Source organism: Aedes albopictus, chromosome 3 (assembly GCF_035046485.1).
Source record: "Aedes albopictus strain Foshan chromosome 3, AalbF5, whole genome shotgun sequence".
Classification (NCBI taxonomy): Eukaryota; Metazoa; Arthropoda; class Insecta; order Diptera; family Culicidae; genus Aedes; species Aedes albopictus.
In genome coordinates this window covers 33,560,102-33,588,036 of record NC_085138.1, presented here as the reverse complement: position 1 = coordinate 33,588,036, position 27,935 = coordinate 33,560,102, and the positions used below count along the sequence as shown (strand labels likewise).

The 27,935-nt window shown below is 39.5% G+C and overlaps 1 protein-coding gene across 1 annotated transcript in view; it reads right to left on the bottom strand.

Moving 5' to 3' along the window:
- Positions 1-15,800: 15,800 nt before the first annotated feature.
- Positions 15,801-27,935, bottom strand: part of LOC109419225 (actin-histidine N-methyltransferase) — a 365,401-nt gene continuing 353,266 nt past the window's right edge. Inside the window, 2 exon segments of the mRNA XM_062859260.1 lie at positions 15,801-16,660; positions 24,544-24,870. Of these exon segments, the coding sequence (XP_062715244.1) occupies positions 16,153-16,660; positions 24,544-24,870 (835 nt within the window). The 3' untranslated portion in view covers positions 15,801-16,152.

The following is a 27,935-nucleotide window of genomic DNA, read 5'->3' as shown; positions in this document are numbered from 1 at the left end:
AGACATATCTAGTGTCATCTTTCAGACACATCTCATGTCATCTTTCAGACATATCTCGTGATATCTTTCAGACACATCTCGAGCCATCTTTCAGACATATGTAGTGTCATCTTTCAGACACATCTTATGTCATCTTTCAGACATATCTAGTGTCAACTTGCAGACACATCTCATGCCATCTTACAGACATATCTAGTGTCATCTTTCAGACGCATCTCATGTCATCTTTCAGACATATCTAGTATCATCTTTCAGACACATCTCATGCCATCTTTCAGACATATCTAGTATCATCTTGCAGACACATCACATGCCATCTTTCAGACATATCTAGTGTCATCTTTCAGACACATCTCATGTCATCTTTCAGACATATCTAGTGCCATCTTTCAGACACATCTCATGTCATCTTTCAGACATATCTAGTGTCATCTTTCAGACACATCACATGCCATCTTTAAGACATATCTAGTGTCATCTTTCAGACACATCTCATGTCATCTTTCAGACATATCTAGTGTCATCTTTCAGACACATCACATGCCATCTTTCAGGCATATCTCGTGTCATCTTTCAGACACATCTCATGTCATCTTTCAGACATATCTAGTGTCATCTTTCAGACACATCACATGCTATCTCTCAGACATATCTCGTGTCATCTTTCAGACGCATCCTTTGTCATCTTCCAGACATATCTAGTGTCAACTTACAGACACATCTCATGCCATCTTACAGACATATCTAGTGTCATCTTTCAGACACATCTCATGTCATCTTTCAGACATATCTAGTGTCATCTTTCAGACACATCTCATGCCATCTTTCAGACATATCTAGTATCATCTTGCAGACACATCACATGCCATCTTTCAGGCATATCTCGTGCCATCTTTCAGACACATCTCGAGCCATCTTTCAGACATATCTAGTTTCATCATGCAGACACATCACATGTCATCTTTCAGGCATACCTCTTGCCATCTTTCAGACACATCTCATGCCATCTTACAGACATATCTAGTGCCATCTTTCAGACACATTTCATGCCATTTTTCAGATATATCTAATGTCATCTTTGAGACTCATCACATGCCATATTTCAGACATATCTAGTGTCATCTTTTAGACATATCACATGCCATCTTTCAGACATATCTTGTGTCACCTTTCATACACATCTCATGCCATCATTCAGACATATCTAGAGTCATCTTTCAGACACATCACATGCTATCTTTCAGACATACCTGGTGCCATCTTTCAGACACATCTCAAACCATCTTTCAGAAAAATCTAGTGTCATCTTTCAGACACGTCTCATTTCATCTTTCAGACATATCTAGTGTCATCTTTCAGATACATCTCATGTCATCTTTCAGACATATCTCGTGTCACCTTTCAGACACATCTCATGCCATCATTCAGACATATCTTGAGTCATCTTTCAGACACATCACATGCAATCTTTCAGACATACCTGGTGCCATCTTTCAGATACATCTCATGCCATCTTTCAGACATATCTAGTGTCATCTTTCAGACACATCCCATGCCATCTTTCAGACATATCTTGTGTCATCTTTCAGACACATCTCATGCCATCTTTCAGACATATCTCGTGCCATCTTTCAGACACATCTCATGCCATCTTTCAGACATATCTCGTGCCATCTTTCAGACACATCTCATGTCATCTTTCAGACATATCTAGTGTCATCTTTCAGACACATCTCATGTCATCTTTCAGACACATCTTATGCCTTGCTTCCTTGTTAAAGACTTATTCTTTCCTAATCTCCGATCTCAAAACTTTCTTGGATTGAGGTTTTCAAGCTCAATGTTTCCAATAAAGCATCAAAGTCAGAAAATATTTCAGTGGTTTATGCAATATTCTTAAGTGCCCCACACAATGCATACGTTTGCGTGTGCGTGACAGTAGTTTGACACATTTCCCATGGGAAAACTGTCAAAAAAACGCAAACCTCGACGGAACGGACGCTATGTGTTCCAGGCTTTAGTCCAAGACTTCTTCATTCTAAATCTCTGTCTCAAAACTTTCTTGGATTGAGGTTTTCAAGCTCAATGTTCCCAATAAAGCATCAAAACCAGAAAATATTTCAGTGGTTCATTCAATATTCCTTGTCCAAGACTTATTCATTCTCAATCTCCGATCTCAATACTTTCTTGGATTGAGGTTTCCAAGCTCAATGTTTCCAATAAAGCATCAAAACCAGAAAATATTTCAGTGGTTCATTCAATATTCCTTGTCCAAGACTAATTTATTCTCAATCTCCGATCTCAAAACCTTCTTGGATTGAGGCTTCCAAGCTCAATGTTTCCAATAAAGTATCAAAACCAGAAAATATTTCAGTGGTTTATTCAATATTCCTTGTCCAAGACTTCTTCATTCTCAATCTCCGATTTCAAAACTTTCTTGGATTGAGGTTTTCAAGCTCAATGTTTCCAATAAAGTATCAAAACCATACAATATTTCAGTGGTTTATTCAATATTCCTTGTCCAAGACTTCTTCATTCTCAATCTCCGATCTCAAAACTTTCTTGGATTGAGGTTTTCAAGCTCAATGTTTCCAATAAAGTATCAAAACCAGAAAATATTTCAATGGTTTATTCCATATTCCTTCTCCAAGACTTCTTCATTCTCAATCTCCGATCTCAAAACTTTCTTGGATTGAGGTTTCCAAGCTCAATGTTTCCAATAAAGCATCAAAACCAGAAAATATTTCAGTGGTTCATTCAATATTCCTTGTCCAAGACTTATTCATTCTCAATCTCCGATCTCAAAACTTTCTTGGATTGAGGATTTCAAGCTCAATGTTTCCAATAAAGTATCAAAACCAGAAAATATTTCAGTGGTTTATTCAATATTCCTTGTCCAAGACTTCTTCATTCTCAATCTCCGATTTCAAAACTTTCTTGGATTGAGGTTTTCAAGCTCAATGTTTCCAATAAAGTATCAAAACCATACAATATTTCAGTGGTTTATTCAATATTCCTTGTCCAAGACTTCTTCATTCTCAATCTCCGATCTCAAAACTTTCTTGGATTGAGGTTTTCAAGCTCAATGTTTCCAATAAAGTATCAAAACCAGAAAATATTTCAATGGTTTATTCCATATTCCTTCTCCAAGACTTCTTCATTCTCAATCTCCGATCTCAAAACTTTCTTGGATTGAGGTTTTCAAGCTGAATGTTTCCAATAAAGTATCAAAACCAGAAAATATTTCAATGGTTTATTCCATATTCCTTGTCCAAGACTTATTCTTTCTCAATCTCCGATCTCAAAACTTTCTTGGATTGAGGTTTCTAAGCTCAATGTTTCCAATAAAGTATCAAAACCAGAAAATATTTCAGTGGTTTATTCAATATTTCTTGTCCTTGTCCAAGACTTATTTATTCTCAATCTCCGATTTCAAAACTTTCTTGGATTGAGGTTTCCAAGCTCAATGTTTCCAATAAAGTATCAAAACCAGAAAATATTTCAGTGGTTTATACCATATTCCTTGTCCAAGAATTATTCATTCTCAATCTCCGATCTCAAAACTTTCTTGGATTGAGGTTTTCAAGCTCAATGTTTCCAATAAAGCATTAAAACCAGAAAATTTTTTTAGTGGTTCATTCAATATTCCTTGTCCAAGACTTATTCATTCTCAATCTCCGATCTCAAAACTTTCTTGGATTGAGGTTTCCAAGCTTATAAGCCAATAAAGTATCAAAACCAGAAAATATTTCAGTGGTTCATTCAATATTCCTTGTCCAAGACTTATTCATTCTCAATCTCCGATCTCAATACTTTCTTGGATTGAGGTTTCCAAGCTCAATGTTTCCAATAAAGCATCAAAACCAGAAAATATTTCAGTGGTTCATTCAATATTCCTTGTCCAAGACTAATTTATTCTCAATCTCCGATTTCAAAACCTTCTTGGATTGAGGTTTCCAAGCTCAATGTTTCCAATAAAGCATCAAAACCAGAAAATATTTCAGTGGTTCATTCAATATTCCTTGTCCAAGACTTATTCATTCTCAATCTCCGATCTCAATACTTTCTTGGATTGAGGTTTCCAAGCTCAATGTTTCCAATAAAGCATCAAAACCAGAAAATATTTCAGTGGTTCATTCAGGGGTTCATTCAATATTCCTTGTCCAAGACTTATTTATTCTCAATCTCTGATCTCAAAACTTTCTTGGATTGAGGTTTTCAAGCTCAATGTTTCCAAGAAAGTATCAAAAACAGAAAATATTTCAGTGGTTTATTCAATATTCCTTGTCCAAGACTTCTTCATTCTCAATCTCCGATCTCAAAACTTTCTTGGATTGAGGTTTTCAAGCTCAATGTTTCCAATAAAGTATCAAAACCAGAAAATATTTCAATGGTATATTCCATATTCCTTCTCCAAGACTTCTTCATTCTCAATCTCCGATCTCAAAACTTTCTTGGATTGAGGTTTTCAAGCTGAATGTTTCCAATAAAGTATCAAAACCAGAAAATATTTCAATGGTTTATTCCATATTCCTTGTCCAAGACTTATTCATTCTCAATCTCCGATCTCAAAACTTTCTTGGATTGAGGTTTCTAAGCTCAATGTTTCCAATAAAGTATCAAAACCAGAAAATATTTCAGTGGTTTATTCAATATTTCTTGTCCTTGTCCAAGACTTATTTATTCTCAATCTCCGATTTCAATACTTTCTTGGATTGAGGTTTCCAAGCTCAATGTTTCCAATAAAGTATCAAAACCAGAAAATATTTCAGTGGTTTATACCATATTCCTTGTCCAAGAATTATTCATTCTCAATCTCCGATCTCAAAACTTTCTTGGATTGAGGTTTCCAAGCTTATAAGCCAATGAAGTATCAAAACCAGAAAATATTTCAGTGGTTTATTCAATATTCCTTGTTCAAGACTTCTTCATTCTCAATCTCCGATATCAAAACTTTCTTGGATTGAGGTTTCCAAGCTCAATGTTTCCAATAAAGTATCAAAACCAGAAAATATTTCAGTGGTATATTAAATATTCCTTGTCCAAGACTTATTCATTCTCAATCTCCGATCTCAAAACTTTCTTGGGTTGAGGTTTCCAAGCTCAATGTTTCCAATAAAGTATCAAAACCAGAAAATATTTCAGTGGTTTATTCCATATTCCTTGTCCAAGACTTCTTCATTCTCAATCTCTGATCTCAAAACTTTCTTGGATTGAGGTTTTCAAGCTCAATGTTTCCAATATAAAGCATCAAAAAATATTTCAGTGGTTTACCGTCTACCAATAAAGCATCAAAACCAAAAGATACCCAATTGCTTCATTTAGCCTTTCTTGCCACCAGTCCTGCAAAATATCAGTCTCAGTGCCTGTTTTTTGACGTAGGACTACGTCTCTGTTTTCTATACCCGGTGTCATTTCAAAATTTATGAAACCAAGAGCGTTACGTTTGAGTGAAAGATTTTAAACGCTCACAGTATCTTTCCCACTGAATGAAATGATAAACAAATCCCGTTATCCGAGAGATGAAACTCCCACGTTCAATTTGTAATATTCGGTGAACCTAAAAATCATTGATAAATAGTTGAAAAGTTGTTTTAAAGTTAGACATTGAAATCGCTGAAATCTATAAATATGGGTAGCGGACTAATTTTCTCGTTCAGTCTACCAACGCTCTCTGATTGGTGCGCATCGTGGGGGCAACTACCTACGATGCAGGAAGGAATGCGATCATGCGAGAGCTGTTTCGTCAGTTCCATCAGTTTCGATCACCGTCGAGGTGACACCTCGAGCTGAGCAGCGGCACATCGACTCAGCGACGACACTCGGCTATCGTACTGATAGCACCGGGAATCTCATTCACGGCAGCAAGCGGCGGGCCAGTTTTCGATGGCGTCTAGCGTTGAGCGCGTAGAAAACCAACACGAATTGCGTGGCATTGTAAATTCATCAAAATTATTCAAACGGTCCTTTTCAGGACCATCGAAAATGATTTCTCAAGAGTTAATTGGATAAATTTCCACCCTCGATCGAGAAAGGTGTAGTGCAAAGCAAGGACAGAGCATCGTTTCTCACCAAGAGTGAAGCCGGTCATTAATCGCATCCACGGCAGCAAGCGGGGGGCCAGTTTTCGACGGCGTTCAGCATTTAGTGCGGAGAAAACAAACACGCATAGTAGCATAGTGAATTCATTTAATTTTCTTCCTAGAATTATTCATTATCCAAACGGTCCTTTTAAGGACCATCGAAAATGATTTTTCGAGAGCTGTGAATCGGATAATTTCATTCCAACGAACGGGAAAAGTGTAGTATAACCGAAAAGTGAATTATTGAATGCTTGGTGACTCAGTCAGCAACAATTATGACGCCTAATTGTTCCACCCGGACTTTGGCAACGCATTATCATATCCGGACCATTTTGCGTGAAAAATGTTTCAATTCTAACATTTTCCAAATTAAAATGATCTAAATCATCTAATATTTTGGTTACATTATCCGTTCAATGGAAATTTTCTCATTTCTCGGTTGAGTAATCGTTTGATGCGTCTGGAGCATGAGGGGCGGGTCATGCAAACGAAATTAACTGAAAAGCCAGCCGAATGGGAGGAGCTTCATATGCTAATCTAGGGGTATAAAAGCTGTGTCCTCTGTTTTCTGTCTTCATTTACGTTGGATCGGCCAAGGAGGTAGGATGTCATCTCCAGCAAGCAGCTGCACATCGACTGCGATGACTCTCGGTTGAAAGCACCAGCAATCTAAACCACGGCAGCAAGCGGCGAGCGAGTTTTCGGCGGCGCCTAGTATTGAGCGCGGAGAAATCCAACACGCATTGCGTGGCATGATGAATTCATCAAATTCGTCCATTATTCAAACGGTCCTTTTCAGGACCATCGAAAGTGATTCGTCAAGAGTTAATTGAAGAAATTTCCACCCTCGATCGAGAAAGGTGTACTTCGTTGCCAACAAGAGTGAAACCGGTGATTAATCTCATCCACGGCAGCAAGCGGCGGGGCAGTTTCAGGTGGCGTCCATCATTCAGCACTGAGAAAACCAACACACCTTGCGTGGCATGGTGAATTCATGCCACTTCTTCCCTAAAATCGTCAATTAATCAAACTGTATTTTACAGAAACACCAAAAATTATTCCTCAAGAGTTGTGAATCAGATAATTTCATTCCATCGAACGAGAAAAGTGTGGTTCAACCAACCAATATTTTGGTTACTTCAGCCGTTCAATGTAAATTTTCTCATTTCTTGGTTGATTAATCGTTTGAAGCGTCTGTAGCATGCAAACGGAATAAACTGCAAAGCCAGCCAAATGGGCGGTGCTTCATCTGCTAATCTAGGGGTATAAAAGCATTGTTCTCTGTTTTCTTTCGTCATTTTCGTTGGATCAGTCAAGGAGATTGGAGGTGGATGTCACCTCCAGCAAGGCAGCAGCACAACAACCCAGCGACTACTCTCGGCTATCGTGCTGATGATAGCACTTGGAATCGCATCCATGGCAGCGGCGCGGTGGGCCAATTTTCGACGGCGTCCAGCATTCTCCGCACTCCGCAGAGAAAACCAACACGCATTGCGTGGCATGGTGAATGAATTAAAATCGTCCATTATTCAAACCGGTCCTTTCAGGACCATCGAAAATGATTCTTCAAGAGTTAATTGGATAATTTCCAACATCAATCGAGATGTAGTGCAACCAAAAAGCAAAAGACAGAGCATCGTTGCCAGCAATAGTGAAACTGGTCATTATTCTAATCCACGGCAGCAAGCGGCGGTCCAGTTTTCGGTGGCGTTTATCATTCAGCACGGAGAAACCAACACGCATTGCGTGGCATGGGAAATTCATGCCATTTCGTTCCTAAACTCGTCAAATGTTCAGGTGGTCATGTTCAGGACCACCGTTAATTATTCCTTAAGAGTTTGTGAATCAGCTAATTTCATTCCATCGAACGAGAAAAGTGTAGTGCAACTGAAAAGTGAAAGATTGAATACTTGGTGGCCCAGCAATAATGATGAAGCCGGTCACTAATGGCCTAATGGTTCCACCCGGAATTTAACAGCGCATTATTCTATCCGGACTATTTTGCGTGAAACATTGTTTAATTAAAATTAGTTTGAACATTTTTCGAATTAAACTGATCGAAATTATCCAATATTTTGGTTACTCTATCCGTTCAATGAAAATTTGCTCATTTCTCGGTTGATTAGTTACTTGATGCGTCTGGAGCATTCGGGGCGGGTCATGCAAACGAAATAACCTGGAAAGCCAGCCAAATGGGAGGAGCCTAATCTGCTAATCAAGGGGAATAAAAGCAGTGACCTCTGTTTTCTTCCGTCATTTTCGTTGGATCAGTCAAAGGGAGTGAATGTCACCTCCGCAGCTGCGCACCAATCCTGCGACGACTCTCGGCTATTTTGCTGATAGAACCAGGAATCTCATCCACGGCAGTAAGCGATGGCAGTTTTCGACGGCTTCCAGCATTCAGTGCGGATAATTTTCAATTGTCTTGCCGAAATATTCTATTATTTAAAAGGTCCTTTTCAGGACCATCGAAAATGATTCCTCCAGAATTATGAATCGGATAATTAAAAGCGACAGACTGAAAACTTAGCAACAGTATAGCCGGCCTCTAATTGTTCTAGTATCTTATTCGGACAAATTGTGCCTGAAACATTGTTTCGTTCTAATATTTATCGAATTAAAATGATCTTAACTTTTCAATACTTCGGTTAGTTCATCCGTTCGATTAGAAATTGTCTCAAAGAACGGTTGATTAGTCGTTTAAAGCGTCTGACACAATGTGGGCGGGTCATGCAAACGGAATAAGCTGGAAAGCCCGCCGAATGGGAGGAGCTTCATCTGCTAATCTAGGGGCATAACAGCTGTTTCCTCTGTTAACTTTCGTCATTTTCCTTGGATCAGTCAAGGAGAAGGGAGATGTCACCTCCCAGCTAGGCAGCTGCACACAAACTCAGCGATGACTCTCGGCTATCGTGGTGGCAGCACCAGAAATCTCATCCACGACAGCAAACGGCCGCATTCAGTATGAGTAAAATCAACTCGCATTGCGTGATGAATTCATGCAATAATTGCAAAAATCTTCCGTTTTATAAACGGTTTTTTTCAGGATCAGCGAAAATGATTTCTCAAGAGTTATGATTCAGACAATTAAAAGCGACAGACTGAAAGCTTGGTAGTTCAGCAATAGTGAAGTCGGCCACTAATATGTTCTTCCCAGATGAAAACAACGTATTATTAAAAGAGTTTCACGTTAATATTCAATTAAAAGGATCTATCTAACGCCGTTCAATTATCTAATAATTTTATCCGCTCGATGAAAATTCTCTCGTAGAAGAGTAAATTGATCATTTCTCTTCAAAACGAAATAACTCTTGAACTAGTCAAAATCTTCCCAAGTAACCGAACAAGCTGAATAACAGCTTCTTGAGCTTAAGTTAGCTTAAGAGTGATTTGTTTTACTCTTATACAGCAAAAATGATTGTTGGGTTATGAATGCGTTCAGCGAAAGCGATCGATCACACAACAACTTTACTCAACACATCAGTCCACCCATTTGTATTATCATAACAACAAACATTGTATTATGAGAATATAAAAGTCGTTCCAGCCTTTGTCCTACGTCAACATTGCGGTTATGTCTCAGACATTACCCACTCCTAGTTTTAGCCGAAAATGAATGACTGCGGCGGTCGTTTTCAGTTCCTCGATGTGAGAACTGACAGAATCCGAGAGCTCCATTCGTGAGCGACCCTACAAGATCGATTCCCAATCATCCACACACTGCTCATGCTGAAAGGCCATTCGTCTCAAGCGGTGGCTTGTGAGAGTGAGTGCCCTATACGCTACCACGGGTGAAAACACTCAACTACAGAAAATTGAATAGAAATTTAGCCCTGTCAGTTCTCGCTTTCAGCACGCTGCGTGCGAGTGTGAGTACCTATTTCATTTCGCTCCCGTGTTGCTGATGGAAGCAACATTGACAGGAAAACCAAAACGGAGAATACTGCGAATAGTACTGCTCACTCCCACAGAAAACTTGAAAACAGTTCGCACAGTAAATGTCAAATGTGACTTTTACTGTGCGCGCTGTTTTCAAATTTTCTGTGGGAGTGAGCAGGACAGAATTTGATTCGTGCAGAGGCTCATGTTGCTCTAACAGAATCCAACTGAATCCTTTAAATCATGCATAAAGCTCGATTCAAAGTAAATCTGGACGCAAGGTTCAATACACCACCGCGCCCCTAATGGTTGGAATAAAAAACTTTTGACAGCCTACACTGAACGAAAACCCCATCCCGAAATCGACTGATTTGTCCGACCATCCAGTCCAAATTACCAAAATCGTGTTTTCGAATGACGAATCAGTCATACGGCAATCATCCTAAAAAGCGGATGACGATCATCTTATTCGCGTATGAGTCGACGCACGCTATGTGAATGAATATTAGTTGCAGAGCGAAGGCCACACAGATGCACCGAATTTATTCATCGATAGCGTAACAAGTTCCTTGATCGTGACACCCGGGACGTTGACGATATTGCGTCGCATGTCCTATCCTGGACATGCCATATTTTTTGAAAAGGGTGCCCGCAAGGGTACCCACCCTGGCCACTAAGCACAAGATTTATTTGAGAAAGGTAGCGGTAACATTATTGTTATCAATCGCTAAAAAACAAAGTTGCTCGACCATATGGTCGACATTCTGTTTTCATATCACTGTCATCCGGTTTTAAGATGACATCATTCGGTCGTGGGGCCATACGGTTTCCGACCGATTGTCGTTAAGGGGCGTGATCGTATCGCCTCTCAGTCGATCTTGGGCGGGGGGTTTCGTTCAGTGTATGCACAGACAAACAGACGTAACACTTGCGAAATTACCATCGACCACGCTTTTAACGATCATTTTAAATTTTCATAGTTGTGGCTTTCACAACCAGAGGTGCGCCCATCGTTTTTCTATGCGTTTGACGTTTCACACTAGCGCCTTCTGTTGACGATATTGCACAACACAGTGATTCGTGCAACTTTTCCACCAGGTGATGGTAGTGTGAACTGGGCGATGGCTTTCGTTGAAAATCGTTCAAGGTGTTACGTCTGTTTGTCTGTGGCCTATGTTTACGTTTCATTAACGAAGAAATTAGTAAAAAGTTTTCTTCAAAAATTACTAGAAAAAATCCTGGATGGATCCTTTGAGGAATTTCTGTACGAATTCCTGGATTGATTGATTGATTTGTCTTTATTTAAGAGACTTTCAGCCCTTCACAGTGGGGAAAAAACGACCCAAAAAGGCAACTAATTATTGCGGCTGATTGCGATCTTTGAAGTCCATCTTTTCCGAATGGAAAAATGTCAAGGAATCGATTGGTGATAGTTCACCGGAATTGAGTGTAAGTGTCCATTTTTCCCCATATTCCTCCAAAAAACACTGTTTTTCTGAACTAAATAATGGGTTCAACTGATTGCGGCTAACCAACCATTTTTTTCTTGATGAAGAGTTGGCAGGTGCATTCTATGGGACACACCTTGATTTGTGTCATTGACTGAAAGTGCCCATTTTGCTTCATTTTTCCCTAAAATATTGTTATTCTGAATCAAAAAATAGTTTCAACTGATTGTGGCCAACCAACCAATTTTTACCTGATGTAGAATTAACCGGCGCATACTTTGGGTGCACCTCGATATATGTCATTGACTGGAAGTGTCCGTTTTGCCTCATTTTCCCCTAAAATACGGATTATCTGGATTTAAAAATAGTTTCAATTGATTGCAGCTAACCAATATTTTTTTCCTGATGTAGAATCGACTATGGGATACACCTCGCGCTATGCGCTAGTCTGGAATTTCCCGTTTCACCCCATTTTTTCCTAAAATAGGGTGGGGCGGGGCAAGATGGGTCGCATAAGGATGGATCACCATAACTTCGTAAATACAAATCGGATTGGTTTGCATTCGTCCGCTACTCTCTAATACACTAGTTAGCTATGCTAAAAGTCGATAAAAAGTTCATTAAATACAAAATATGATGTTAAACAAGCATTTCTGGAGCTCGATTTGAAAAGGTCGTATGTGCTTTTGTCGATTAAAAATTCGATCAGTTGGATTCGCTTATTATATCAAAAACCGTTGAAATTGAACAAAGTTGATACATGCAGCAGAATCATCACAAAACAGGCTTTCCGTTCCATCATTAAAAGTCTCCAAAATATCTTCCCTATTGCTACAATAACTAAAATAAACTGATCGAATTTTATATCGACAAATGTACATACGACCTTTTTAAATCGAGCTCCAGATTTTTAAAAAGTGATCGATTTTGTGCCGTGAAAAAAGTGCGGGGCAAGATGGGTCACCTTTTAAGTAATTAACATTTTCTCAACGAAAAACGTCAAAATATCAGATTTGTTCCGCATTCAAATATGCTCCATATCCATACTGAGTAAACAAGAGCTACTAGTAAACATTTTATAAATTTATTTGGAATATAAAAACTTTACGATTTGAGTGGTCCTGAGGCGACTTGAAAATCGATGTTTTTACTAAAAAATTATCATAATTTTATGTTATAATTTTGAGCGTTCATTCCGCTTGATTGAAGTCATTTATGAGATAGTCTTGTAATAAAAAATAAATAACTTTTGAATGCTCCAAAAATACGTTCAAAATTGAAGGTGACCCATCTTGCCCCGCGGCCGTTTATATGGAGAATATATGGAATGTATCGCATAAGAAAAATGGCAAAAAACCATTTTATTTTTTATTTCCAATGAGAGTGAATAATTTTTCAATCAATGCCCCAAACTTTTGTATATTCATGCTGGTCATCTAACAAAATTATTAACATAATCAAAACATGAGTAATGCGCCCGAAAATGGTACTGACCCATCTTGCCCCGCGACCCATCTTGCCCCGTCCCACCCTACTGTTAAAAAAGTTAGTTCCAACTAATTGTGGTTAACCAAGCATTTTTTTTTTTCTAATGTGAAATTAATCGATGCATTATATGAGGCACAACTTGTTCTGAGTCGACTAGAAGTGCTCACTTTTCCGCTTTTTCCCCTAAAACACTGTTTTTTCTCGTTTGAGAAACAATTTCAACTAATTTAAGCTAACAAAACAAGTTTTTCCTCATGTAAAATTGATCAGTGCATATTGTCAGACAAACTTTGTGTCATTGACTGAAAGTGGTCATTTTGTCCTATTTTCCCCTAGAACACTGTTTTAGTTAGTTGGAACAATCTTTTTAACCCAAAAAAAAACAGTATTCTATGGAAAAATGGGGCGAAAGGGACAATTCTAGACTAACGCATAGCGCGAAGTGTATTCCATAGTATGCATAGGTCGATTCTACATCAGGAAAAAAAATATTGGTTAGCTGAAATCAATTGAAAATATTTTTAAATCCAGAAAATCCGTAGTTTAGGGGAAAATGTGGCAAAATGGGCACCACCACCCAAAGACACAGAACGAGGTGTGCCCCAAAATATACGCCGGCTAATTCTACATCAAGTAAAAATTGATTGGTTAGCCGCAATCAGTTGAAACATTTAGATTGAGTTTAAATAAGGGCGAAAGTAACATGAGAGAGTTCTCTTCATCGACTCTTTCTTCTTCAAATTAAAGTGACAAGATGCAAGTATGGTTGAACTTTTTGGTCATAAATCGCTAGGTTGCGATGCAATCCAGCGTCTAAGTGTAAAAAAGTTTGATTGAATTTTCATCTTGTCACTTTAATTTGCAGAAGAGAGAGTCGATGAAGAGAATTCTCTCATATTACTTTCGCCCTTATTTAAACTCAATCTAAATTTCTTTAATTCAGAAAAATAGTTATTCTAGGGGAAAACGAGGCAAAATGGGTACATCCAGTCAAAGACACAGATCGAGGTGCGTCCCAAAGTATGCGCCGGTTAATTCTACATCAGATTGAAAATGGTTGGTTAGTTGCAATCAGTAAAAACTATTTTTTAATCCAGAAAAACAGTATTTATAGGAGAAAATGGGGCAAAATGAGCACTTCCAGCCAATGAAACGAGTCGAGGTGTGTCTCATGAAATATACCTGTCAATTCTACATCAAGAAAAAAATGGTAGGTTAGCAGCAATCAGTTCATTCTAATTTATAATTCAGAAAACAGTATTTTTAGGAGAAAATGAGGTAAAATGGGCACTTCCAGTCAATGACACAAATCGAGGAGTGTCCCATAGAATGCACCTGTCAATTCTACATCAATAAAAAAAATGGATGGTTAGCCGCAATCAGTTGAAACCATTATTTAATTCAGAAAAACAGTGTTTTTTAGGGGAAAATGGGGAAAAATGGACACTTGCACTCAATTCCGGTGAATGAAACTATCACCAATCGATTCCTTGACATTTTTCCATTCGGAAAAGATGGACTTCAAAGATCGCAAGCTGCCGCAATACTTAGGTGCCTTTTTGGGTCATTTTTTCCCCACTGTGCCTTGGCTGGTTCGTCTCTCCGAATTCCTGGAGGAATCCCAAGAGAAATTCTTTGAAAAATCACAGAAGGAATTCCTGGAGAAATCCCTGAAGCAATTCCTAGATGAATCTCTGGAGGAAATCCTAGAGAATCTTCTGGGCAAATCCCTGGTGGAACCCCTGGATAAATTCCTGGATGAATTTCTGAAGGAATAATTGAAGGATTTCTTGGAGGCATCCTTGGAGAAATTCCTGGACGAATGCCTTGGACAATCCCTGGATGTATTCCTAGATGAATTCCTGATGAAACCTTTATAGGAATTCTGGGTGGGATTTCTAGAAAAATTCCCGAAGCAATCCCTAGATGAATTCCTATAGCAATCCCTGGAGGAATTCCCAGATGAATTCCTATAAAAATCCCTGGAAGAATTCCTGGATTAATCCGTGGAGGAATTCCCAAAGGAATTCCTGGAAGAATTCATGCAGGAATATCTGGAAGAATCCCTGGAAGAATTCCAGGAGAAATTCCTTGAGAACTCCTTGGAGAAATTCCTGTATGAATTCCTGGACCAAACCCTGGAAGATATCTCGAAGGAATCCCTGGATGAATTCCTGGATGGTTCCCTAGAAGAATCCTAGGAGGACTCTCTGGAGAAATTTCAAAAGAACCCTTTTAGGAAATTCCAGAAGGAATCCTCAGTTATATTTTTACAGAAATTCTAGGAAGAATCCCTTTGTAAATTCTTGGAAAAATCCCTGAAGAAATTTTTTGGAGGAACTTCAGAAGAAATGCCTAACGTAACTTCTGGACCAATTCCTGTTGGAAACCCAGAAAGAATTCCTGGATACATCCCTGGAGGAATTTTTGCTGTAGGAATTTCCGAAGGAATTCCTGAATCAATACCTGAAGGAATTCCTGGAGGCATTTCTAAAGGAATTCCTGGGCTAATTATGAAAAAAAAACCGCTTGAGGAATTCCTGGAGGAAACCATCGAGAAATTTCTAGAGAAACTCTTAGAAAACTCCCTGGAGGAATCCCTGGAGCAATATCTAGAGAATCCTCAGGAGGAATGCCTGGAGGAACTTCTGGACAAATTGCTGTCGGAAACCTATAAAGAATTCCTGAAGAAATCCCTAGAGCAATCAATGGGAAAACATCTGTGTAATAATTTCTGGAGGAATCCCTTTGGGAGAAAATCTTGGAAAGGGTCGTATCAGGTATTGAACCCAGGGCCTTCTGCACTTAAACCAGCAGCAGTAGTCGCAAGTAGCCGCTAGATCCCGAAGCCTGTGTCAAAATGTTTGTATTTTCGGATAATACTTAATCAAAACTACAAGAGTTGGTATATGATTCATGTATTTGGACTGTGATGTGTGCCTAGCTAAAAACTCAGGAAACGGCTGCTAAAGGTACATTGCGGGAAACTACTAGCTTAACGAAATAGAATGCGTAGAATAGTTTGAACAAACGCACAAAAGTAGGTAAAATGAATACTGGTAAAGTAGCGCTACGAAGCATATTTGGGATGTCTCAATTCTTATGGTAGGAAATGATGAAAATTATGACATGAATTTCAACATAGGGAGTAAAAGCATCATGACTGATCAAAGACAGCTGAATGAAAAAAGAAAAGTAACATGGGCAAACGAATAAAGTAAATTCAAATTTGGTTAGATGATCCTTCATGATCCTCATTTCTTCTCAAGCTCCTTCCGCTTGCAGTACTCCACGGCATCGGTCAGAATGCGCTTCTCCACCACTCGGTACTGCACCAGCATGCTTTTGATGTGACCCAGCTTGGGCGTTCCTTTTTGGCCCTGATTCGTCAGTAGAGCTTCGTCCTGCTCCAGTGTGGTTCCACTCATCCGCATGGCTAGCTGCAATCGGATGGACAGGAACTTCCATACCTTCTCTTTGAACGATTCGTCCAGGTCACACTCCGGCGAGAGCAGTACTTTGACGAGTTCAGGTTCTTGGGCGATCCAGTGCGTCAGATGGTCTTTGGTCATGTTGAAGACCCGAGCGAACCCTAGCAGGTCGTTCGGGATGCAGTCTGGGCCACGGTTAACCGTGAACTCTCCGGCGGTAGGCACGTTTAGCTTTTCCAGAAGTTCTTTCCGTTGATCGAACAGTTCTTCGCCGGTGTTGAGTGCTAGCTGGATTGAAACGTTGGTGTTACTGTTGTCGGGAAATACAAATCTGCGAAAGGAATAAAACATGAAAATAGAAGGATTTCTTTATTAGGGAGATTTGCAGCTTTATACTGGCTGAGAACAGATACTAGAAAAAGTTTTGAACTGAATTTATAAAGTCCTGCTGATATCTTGACCCGACAGGAGAAAAACGCTGTAGAAAACCAAACTCGGATATCCGAAATTCAGAACTCTTAACTGGAATGATGTATCAATACAAACCGACGATAGTAATCCGATGAATTCTGTCGAAAACCTGTGATCTCGATAGTTTTTTTTAGGGATAGGAACTTATTATTCAGCCATTTCATTAAGGATGTGCGTGGAAATCTGTCCGATCGTCGTTTCGAAATTCTCCCGAGAATTTATCCTCTTTTCAAAATTCTTTCTCCCCGTGATTCCTTCGGGAATTTCTATCACGATTGTTTCTTCAAATTCTTCCGCAGTTTCTTGAAAAAAAAAATCAGCGATTTCTTCCGGAGTTCTCCCTTAAATTTTCTAGATGGAATCACAGAGAACAGACATCCAAGTACAGTTCCAAAACTGTGAAAGGAATTTAACGGTCATTTGAAATGACATCACAAGTTGCAACATCGTGGTGGCGCTGCTATCGCAAAGTTCCCACACTGATGCCGGCGGTGAATATAAAACTTATCTAGATTCATCACGCATTCATGCCGCATAGGTACGCTCGTGTTGTCAACGCTAAAAAAATTGAAACCTTACACAGCTTTCGAGAAAATTTTCTACAGGCTTGGATGTCTGTTCTCTGTGATGAGTTCCTTGCGGGAATTTTCCAATGTTCCTTCCGAAAACACTGAGAGTTGCTCTTGGGATTTCTTTTAGAAGTTTTCTCAATATGTATTACTTCTAGAGTTATTCGCGGAAATTCCAACATTATCGCTGTTGCCTCTGCAATTTATCTTAATGGTTTTTCAAAACATCAGTAGAAAATCCTGCAGAAATCTCAAAAAAAATCTCGGAAGAAATCTTGGGAGAAAGTGCAAGATAATTTCTGACAAACTCTGAAAAACATCCGTGGAGCAACGCCGAAAACAATCTGCTTAAAGAAATCTCGGAAAACTCCGAGTAATTCTTAGATGAAATTTCAAGCGAAATAACGCGAGAACCTTTAAGAAATATTTCGGAATCACTCTAGATGAAAACACAAAACAATGTCTTGAATAATTTGCAGGAGGATCTCCGAAAAAAATCGACGTGGGACTCTAGGAGCGATACTGGGAAAATCTTTGGAAGAAATCCAGGGAAAAATGAATGCAAAAACCCTGCAAAACTTCAGAAGAAATACTGAGATCATAGGAATAACTCCCATATAGACTGTGGGAGAAATCTCGGGAGGAGTTGTAAAAAAAACAAGAGGAATTTCGTGAGAAGTAATTAAAAAAAATCTTCAGGTGATCCTCGAAAAATTCTTGGGTGCGCCCCTGGAAAAGATTATGAAAGAAGTTCTGGAATTCCTGAAGGAACTCATCAATAAATTTCTTAAGAGATCCCGAAAAGAATTCTTGAATGAATTTCTAGAGGAATTCCTAAAGCCATCCCTAGAAGATTTCCCGGAGCAACCCCTGGAAGAATTCCTAGAGGAATTCCTGGATAAATGCCTGGAGCAGTCCATGGAGAAATTCCTGGATAAATTCCTGGAGCAACCCCTGGAAGAATTCCTAAAGGAACCCATGGATGAATTCCTAGAGGAATTCTGTGAGGAATCCCTGGAGAAATTTTTTGAGGAGTTCCTGAAGGAATTTCTGGAGGAATCCATAAAGAAATTCTGGGAGGAATCTCTGGAGAAATTCCTAAAGAATTCCTAGAGGAATTCTGGAGGGATTCCTGTAGAAATCCCTGGGAAAACTTTTATAAAAATTCCTAGAAGAATCCCTGGGGAGTTTCTGGAGAAATTCTTTGAGGAATGGGCCACGTTCGGTGTAGTACTAGATTTGTAGTAACGAGCTGAATTTTTGTATGGTGAGAAGGTCAGTTCTCTGTTTCTGCAATGAAATGGTACAAAAAGCGTGGGTATTATGATTCCTTGCCTAATTTGATGCTGTTTGGGCAAAACTTTGGATAACTATGTTGTTTATGTTGCAAGAAAATAAGAAAACAACAACACTATTGCCCAAAGTTTTGCTCAAACAGCATCAAATTAGGCAAGGAATCATAATACCCACGCTTTTTGCACCAATTCATTGCAGAAACGGAGAACTGATCTTCTCACCATACTAAAATTCTGCTCATTACTACAAATCTAGTACTTCACCGATCTGTCCTATTGCTGTTGGGATTTTTGAAGGAATTCCTGGAGGAATTATGGATTTATTACCTGGATTCCTGTACAATATCTGGAGAATTTCCTGGATAAATTCCTGAGGTTATTTCTGGAGGAATGCTTGGAGGAATTCCTATAGAAATCCCTTAAACAATACCTGAAGGAATCCCTGGAGGAACTTCCTGGTAGAAATCTTGGAGGAATTCCTCCAGAAACTTATGTAGGAATTCCTGGAGAAATCCCTGTAAGAATTCATTGGAAAATCTTTGGATAAATTCCGGAAGGCGAGGGAATTCCTGAAGAAATTCCTGGATGAATTCCTGGGTTAATTCTTGAAGGAATTCCTGGAAAAGTCCTAGGAGAAATTTCTGGATGAAATCCTGGAGGAATGGCTAGAGAAATTCCTGGAAGGAATGCCTAGAGGAAACCCTATGGAAATCCCTGGAGGAGTTCCGGGAGAAATGCCTGGAGGATCGCATGGATGGATACCTGGAGGAAACCCTAAAAGATTCCCTAGAGAAATGCCTGGAGGAATGACTAGAGAAATTTGTGGAGAAGTTCTTGGAGACATGTTCTTCAGAGAAATTCCTGGAGGAATGCCTTGAGGAATCTTGGAGAAATTCCTGGAGAAATTCCTGTAGGAATTCCAGGAGGAAACTCTAGAGCAACTGTTGAAGGAATCCCTAGAGGAATTCCGGGAGGAATCCTTGGGGAAATTACTGAGAAATCTCTTGAGGACTTTCTGTAGGAATTTCTGAAGAAATCTCTAGAGAAATTCTGGGAGGAATCCCTGGAGAAATTCCTGAAAGAATTCCTAGAAGAATTTCTTTAGAGATTCTTGGAAAAATCCCTGGGGAAATTCGTGGAGAAATCCCTAGAGGAAACTGAATACATCTTTGGGGAAAACTTTGTAAATAATCCTGGAGAAATTCCTGGAAGAATCCCTGGAGAGTTTCTTGAAAAATTTCTGGAGGAATTGCTGTTGGGATTTCTGAAGGGATTTCTGGGGGAATTATTGAAATAATACCTGGATTTCTGGAAGAATTCCTGGAGGAAATCCTGGAGAAATTTCCTGGAGAAATTCCTGAGGTAATTTTTGGAGGAATGCTTGGAGGAATTCCTGGACGAGTCTTTGGAGAAATTCTTGGATGAAATCCTGGAGGAATTCCTGTAGGAACTCCTGGAAAAACTCTTGGAGGAACTCTTGGAGGTATGCCTGCAGGAATACCTGGAGGAATTCCTGAGGAAACTCTTGTAGGAATTTCTAAGGGAATTCCTGGAGAAATTTGGAACAAATTCCTGGATGAATTCCAGGGTTAATTCTTAGAGGAATTCCTGGAAAAGTCCCAGGAGGAATTTCTGGATGAAATCGTGTAGGAATGCCTAGAGGAAACCCTATGAAAATCACTGGAGGAATTCCAGGAGGAATGCCTAGAAGATTCCCTAGAGATATGCTTGGAGGAACTCCTGGAGGAATTTCTGGAGGGGTTCTTGGAGACATGTCTGTAGGAATTTCTAGAGGATTCTCTAGCTAGAGGGATTCGTAGTGGACTCTTTAGAGGAATTTCTGGAGAAATGCCTAGAGGAATCCTTGGAGAAAATCATGGAAGGATTTCTAGAAATCGTGGAGCAATCCCTGGAGGAATTCCTGGAGAAATGTCGGTAGGAATTCCAGGAAGAACTCTAGAGGAACTCCTGGAGGAATCCTTAAAGGAATTCTGGGAGAAACCCTTGGAGAAATTCCTGAAAGAATTCCTAGAGGAATTTCTGGAGGGATTACTGGAGAAATCCCTGGAGAAATTCGTGAAGAAAACCCTAGAAGAATTCATGGAGGATAAATTCCTGGATGAATTCTTCTTCCCTTATTAAAATACCTGGACGAATTTCTGAATAAATTCCTGGAAGAATCTCTCGAGAGTTTCTTGAAAAATTCTGGAAGGAACTGCTGTTGGAATTTCTAAAGGAATTCCTGGATGAATTATTGATTTAATACCTGGATTCCTGGAGAGTTTCCTGGAGGTTCCTGAGGTTTTTTTTCTGGAGGAATACTTGTAGGAATTTCTGGAGGAATTCCTAGAGAAATCCCTTGAAAAATACCTGGAGGAATTTCTGGAGGGATTACTGGAGAAATCCGTAGAGAAAACCCTAGAGGAATTCCTGGAGGAAAAATTCCTGGATGAATTCTTCTTCCTTGTTAAAATACCTGGAGGAATACCTGTTGGAATTTCTAAAGGAATTCCTGGATGAATTATTGATTTAATACCTGGACTCCTGGAGAGTTTCCTGGATTAATTCCTGAGGTTTTTTCTAGAGGAATACTTGGAGGATTTTCTGGAGGAATTCCTAGAGAAATCCCTTGAACAATACCTGGAGGAATTCCTAGAGAAACTCCTGGAAGAACTTCTGCAAGAACTTCTGAATGAACTCCTGGAAGAACTCTCGGAGGAATGCCTGCAGAAATACCTGGAGGAATTCCTGCAAAAACTCCTGTAGGAAATCCTTAAGGAATTCTTGGAGAAATCCCGGAAGGGATTCATGGAGAAATCTCTGGATAAATTCCGGGAGGAATTCCTCGAGGAATCTCTGAAGGAATAGCTAAAAAAATCCAGGGGTAATTTTTGAAGGAATTCCTGGAGCAGTCCCGAAAGAAATTTCTGGATGAAATCCTGGAGGATTGCCTTGAGAAATTCCTGGAAGGAATGCCTAGAGGAATCCCTATGGAAATCCCTGGAAAATTCCAGGAGGAATGCCTGGAAGAATGTATGGATGAATGCCTGGAGGAATCCTTAGAAGATTCCCTAGAGAAATGCCTGGAGGAATTTCTGGATTAGTTCTTGGAGACATGTCTGTAGGAATTCCTGAAGGATTCTCTAGAGGAATTTGTTGTGGACTCTCTAGAGGAATTTCTGGAGGAATGCATGGAGGAATTCTTGGAGAAATTTCTGGAGGAATTTCTGGAGGAAATCCCTGGAGACATTTCTGATGAAATTCCAGAACAAAATTCTAGAGGAACTCCTGGAGGAATCCCAAGAGAAACTCTGTGAGGAGTCCCTGGAGAAGTTCCTGAAGACTTCCTAGATGAATTTATGGAGGAATTCCTGGATAAATTCGTGGAGAAATCCCTAGAGGAATTCCTGGAGGAGAAATTCCTGGATAAATTCTTGGGGGAATCTTTGTAAAAAAATATGGAGGAATTCCTGAAGATTTTCTGGAGAAATTCCTGGAGGAATTGCTATTGAGATTTCTGAAGGAATTTCTGGAGGAATTATTAATTTAACACCTGGATTCCTGGAGAGTTTCCTGAAGTAATTCCTGAGGTAATTTCTGGAAGAATACTTGGACGAATTTTTGAAGTAGTGTCTGAAGAACTTCTTGGATGAAATCCTGGAGGAATGCCTGAAGGAATTCCTGGAGGAATGCCTAAAGGAATTAGTGGAGGTATCCCTGAAGGAACCCGTAGAGAAAACCCTTGAACAATACCTGGAGAAATCCCTGGAAGAACTTCTGGAGGAACTCCTGGAAGAACTCTTGGAGGAATGTCTGCTGGAATACCTGGAGGAATTCCTGGAGAAACTCCTGTAGGAATACTTTAAGGAAGTCTTGGAGAAATCTCTGAAGGAATTCATGGAGAAAACTCCGGATAAATTCTGGGAGGAATTCCTCGATCAATTCCTGGAAGAATTTCTGAAGAATTTCTGGGGTGATTTCTGGGGCAATTCTTGAAGGAATTCCAGGAGGAGTCCCAGGAGGAATTCTTGGATTAATTCCAGGAGTAATGCTTAGATGCATCCTTAAGGAAATTCCAGGGGAATTCCTGGAGCAATGCCTGGTAGAAACCAGGAGGAATCCTGAAGAATCTCTAGAGAAATGCCCGATGGAATACCTGGCGGAATTCCTGGAGATATGTCTGTGGGAATTCCTGCAGGAATCTCTAGATAAATTCCTGGAGCAGTCTCTAGAGGAATTTCCGGAGAAATCTCTAGAGGAATTGCTGGAGAAATCCCTGCATAGATTGCCTGGGGGAGTGCTTGGAGAAATTCCTGGAGGAATCTCTGGAGGAATTCCTGCAAAAATTCCTAAAGAAATGCCTGGGGAAATGCTTGCAGGAATTCCTGGAGGAATCTCTGGAGCAATCCCTAGAGAAATCCCTGGAGGAACTTCTGGAGGAGATCTGAGAGGAACTTTTGGAGGAATTCCTTGACGAATCACTGGAGCAATTCCAGGAGGAATCCCTGGAGGAACTCCTGGTAAAATGCCTGTAGGAATTCTAGGAGGAAACTCTAAAGAAACTCCTGGAGAAATCTCTAGGAGAAATTCCTGGGAGAATTCTTAGAGGAATCTCTAGAAGAGTTCCTGGAGGAATCCCTGCAGATATTGTCAGAGGAGTTTCTGGAGAAATTCTTAGGGGAATCCCTGGCAGAACTTCTAGGGGAATCCCTGGAGGAAATCTTCTAGAAATTCGAAGAAGAGTTTCTGTAGAAGAATTCGTGAAGGAATCTCAAGAGGAGTTTCTGAAGAAATCCCAGGAGGAAGTACTGAAGAAATCACAAAATGAAGTCTTGAAGAAATCCTGAAAAAGAGTTCGTGGAAGAACTCCTGGAGGATTCCTTGTAACAGTTCCTGAAAGAATCCCTGGCGGAGTTCGTTCCTGAAAGAACCTCGGCAGGAATCCCGGAAGCATTTCCAAGAGGAATTCCTAAAAAAAATTCTAAACAATTCCTGGAGGAAGTCCCGGATAAATTCCTGGAGAAGTTCCTGAAAAAAATCCAGGAGGAATTCCTCAGAAGAGTTTCTCGAGGAATCCTCGGAGCATTTTTTTAAATTCATCCCTAGAGTTGTTCCTGAATGGATCACAGAAGGAATTGTTGGAGGAATACCTGGAATTCCTGAAGAAACCCCATGAGGATTCCCGGAAGCAATCCCATGAGGATCTTTAATTAGGAAATCCCAGTAGAGCTTTTTTTAACGAATTTCTGGAATGAATCTGAAGGAATCCATGTCTGCAGTAATTTCTGGACGGTTTGTTGAAGGAATCTTAAGATGTATTCCTAGAATCTCTGGTGAAATTCCTATGGTAATCCTTGGAGAAATTCCTGAAGCAATTCTCGAAAAAGCACTGGAACAATCACTGGAGGAACCTCTAAAGATATCGTAGGAAAAATCCTTAGAGGGATTCTTGAAGGAATCTCTGGAGGAATCTTTACTGGAATCACTAAAGAAAGCAATGGGAAAACTCTGGGAGGAATTCGTCGATGCATCCTTGTTGAAGTATCTGTGAAAATTTTGGAATTAATCGCGGGAGGAATTTCTGCAACATTTCATGGAACAAGCCGTGTGAAACAATCAGTATCGAAACCCCGCAAGAACTTAAAGGAGGAATTCACGAAGGAGAAATTCTTGGAGAAGTCCTTTGAGAAATCCTGAATTCCTTAAGAAATTCCTGGAGGAATTCATGGAAAAACCCAGGATTGAATCCATGATCCTTTGCAGCTTGTATACAAATCAGAAGCTATAGCCAGTAGACCTCCAAGCCCTTCAACAGCCTCTTATTTGACATTATTAAGAACTTTGAAGTTCTTGTAAAACTCTCGACTAAAATATCTTACCCATTATGAACCAAAAAGTCCGCATTCGTCCTGTTCCCGTAGTAGATGAAAATTTGCTCCCCCTTGGCGAAGGCCTTCAGCGTTTGGCTTTCCACCCGTTGCAGTTCCTCGTTGTAGCCGGTAGCGATCTGGCCATTCATGTGGTTTGCCATATCCCACAGGGGAATCAACACCGGCCCGGATTCGGCGCCTTGGTCCGCTGCATCTCCATCAGCCGGTGCCAAAGACGACGACGACGACGTCGTTTGGTCCCGCTGCTGATGTTCCTCTCCTCGCAAGTTGACCGGCACGCGGTTTTGGCGCGTCATCACCGTCGATGCAGCCCAACTGCCGGAAGCCGGAACGGATTCGGAAAACAGAGAGAAAGAGAGAAGAAAATGTAAACCCAATGCACATTGATGATAAGGTGATGTGATGCAAACAACAAACACATGAAAGAGGAAAAACGCTAATTGTTTATCAGTTTTGTATTGTTCGGGTGAGGCTGGGTGGGAAAAGTTGGGCGGGCACGTTGAATGCAGCAATTTGGGTTTAATTAGTGTGTTAATTTTTAATTTGACTGTGATGGTATTTTTTTCGTTTATTTCCTTCTTGGCTGCAAATAAACTCGTTTTTGAGTTCGGTAACAAACGGTGTTAGTCGAAATAAATTGAAAGAGTACATTTACCAATTTATGAAGGGATTTCCTTACTCTACAAAAGAAACGTGCCTTGATACTGAGTTACACATCATTACAACAAAATGGATTGATTCAGGGCATGTGGTTACTTTTATCAGGTTTTTAAAAGCCTTCACTTCGTTTGATAATAAAGTCAAAGTGATAAGTATGCATAAACCACGTGGCCTAATTTTTCGTTCCTCACACATTATTACACTTAAACGTCTCTTAACGTTAATTGTATTAAACCCTTAAAGGATGTGGACAATCTTTTTACTCATACCTTTCGACCTAGTGGGTGGATTTTAAAAATCAAAACGGTTTTATCAAAGGGATTAGTAGTGCCATCATATACATATATGGAGGTTATATTATGATAGAACATTTCGGAGCTATAGCTACACATGTAGTGTACACCTCTTGGTTTGCACTCGATTTCGGGTAATATTTCTATGTAAATGTGATATATTTTTATGAAAATTGCCCAAAACTCCTTGTTTCGGTTGTAGCTGTTAGAGAGAAATGATTTATATTTTTTTCCTGTTCGGATTTATCACTGCGACCAGTTTTTAGATCTATTCTGCCGCAATTCTGCAAAGTGACGTAAGCGACATTGAAAGTTTTGGCCCATTTTTTGGTTATTATGCATAAAACTCTTGCTCATCCTCTAAGTTTCTTTCCATAGATGATAGATTACGTCTAGATCTTGCGTTCTAATACAGCAGGCATACCACAGTATCATTTTTACACCAGATATTATACATAATATACCAAAAAATATCGATATTTTGAATGGCGCTTACGTCACTTTGCAGAATTACGGCAGTACTGTGACATTACCCGTATCCTTAGTGGAGTGCCATTGCCATTGAGGGGCAATAAAGTATCGATTTTGATACAGTTTTTGTTTTCTTTTCTTAGAAAACAAAACAAGAGTACTGATATTGGCCTACTAGCACTCTCACGCCGTATATATGAGAGTTAGAGTATGGCGTCCTTAGTGATAATTGTAGGAAAAACACTATTCTATAAGTTTGCCGAACACCACATTTTAATATAAGCTTCTGAACTGAGTTATGGGCAAATGAGTCAAATGAATGCCAGGTGATCGAAAACATCCTTGACTGGAAGTCACCAAAACACCAGTAGTAAGGACTAAATATTATAATTCCTTGAACTACCAGAACACATATTCCAAAATTGAAAAATAGGACGACACTAGATTTCGGTTTGGTAGATCTATCACCGCAACGCAACCCAAAAAGGTGATCTGCCCACGCTACGGGCTCCATTAAAGATCGAGCATCTTTTAAACCCCCTCAACCATTCATCCCTCAGCACGGGTCGCCTGACACTATGGATTGGGGTTTCCTGTTTGGTGGACTTTTACGCCCGGAACAGGTGGTCCGTAGTACTATTCGAAGCCGGCAGCTACACGGGCAAAATTATTTATATACTTTTACAGCTGGAACATGTATCTTCAGGTTATCCAAAACATCCAGAAGTTTTGAACTTAGTCTACTGAATACAAATAATTTTGTTTTCTTTTTAAATCACTTGAACTTTATTCATTACATTCAAAGATATCGACACTGTAACCCGTAACGTAAGTAGATCACCTTGGAATGGTGCGTTACGGTGTAAGATCTACCATATCAAGATTTGATCTTGCTATTTGCCAGCCTGGTTTATTTAAATGCAGGAACATTCCAGGATCAAGATTTGGTGTACTTTTTTACATAGGTATATTTATTTATTTTTTTTACTCTATTTTTCACTACTACTAGGGTAGCGAGCCACTTGGGCAGTGGCCGGTATTTTGGGCACTCTTCGCTATAACTCAGTCAATTCCAAACCAATCTACTTGAAATTTTGTATACGGCTATTTACTATACGTATCTCACCGCATTCCAAAAATTGTGTCAAAGGGTTCAAAATTGGCTGAGTTATAGCAGAAAAAGGCCCAAAATAGGAGCTCTGGCGAAATGGTTCCACTTCCCTATACCGTTTGTTTCAGAGGGATGGAGGTAAATTCAACCTATATATAAATAACAATTAACAAAAATATAACAGTGAGAACGTATCACAGTTTAATACTATTTTCTATTTCAGATTTACAAGCAGGCAATCAACGATCAAAACGGCGAAGTATCTGTTTCTTTAGAAAGGTCAGCATTACCGTACGATTCAGTGACAACCCGACTAGGCGATCATAATAAAATTATATCATAATATGTTATTATGTTATACAGATTTTTGCTAACATAGGCAGTTATAATTTAGATGCAGGATGTAGTTAAAATAACAAAAATTCTAACTAAAAATCATAAGGGTTCTAACAAAAGTGTATCAGAGTTTGTTACAATGTTACATTTTTTAGGCCCATATCTCTGCCAATTTGCATTCGATTTTAAAACCCTAGGTCTCATTCAAAAGATAATAACCCGGGTAGAGCAAAATGGCACATGAAGGACAAATTTTACCATTAAAATAGAATGTTTGAATGGCAAAATTTGTTATTAGTTTGTTTGAAATAAGAGTTAAAATAACAAAAATGATAACTTAATTACTGTGGCATAACAACTAAAGAACAACTGATTTTGCCATTGTAATAGCAAAATAATAGCATAAAGAATGTCAAAATAATAACATATTTTAATGTGATGGTAAATTATTCTATTGTTGTGATATTATGGCTGATAGTCTCTCTCTCTCTCTCTCTCTTCTTGGCGTA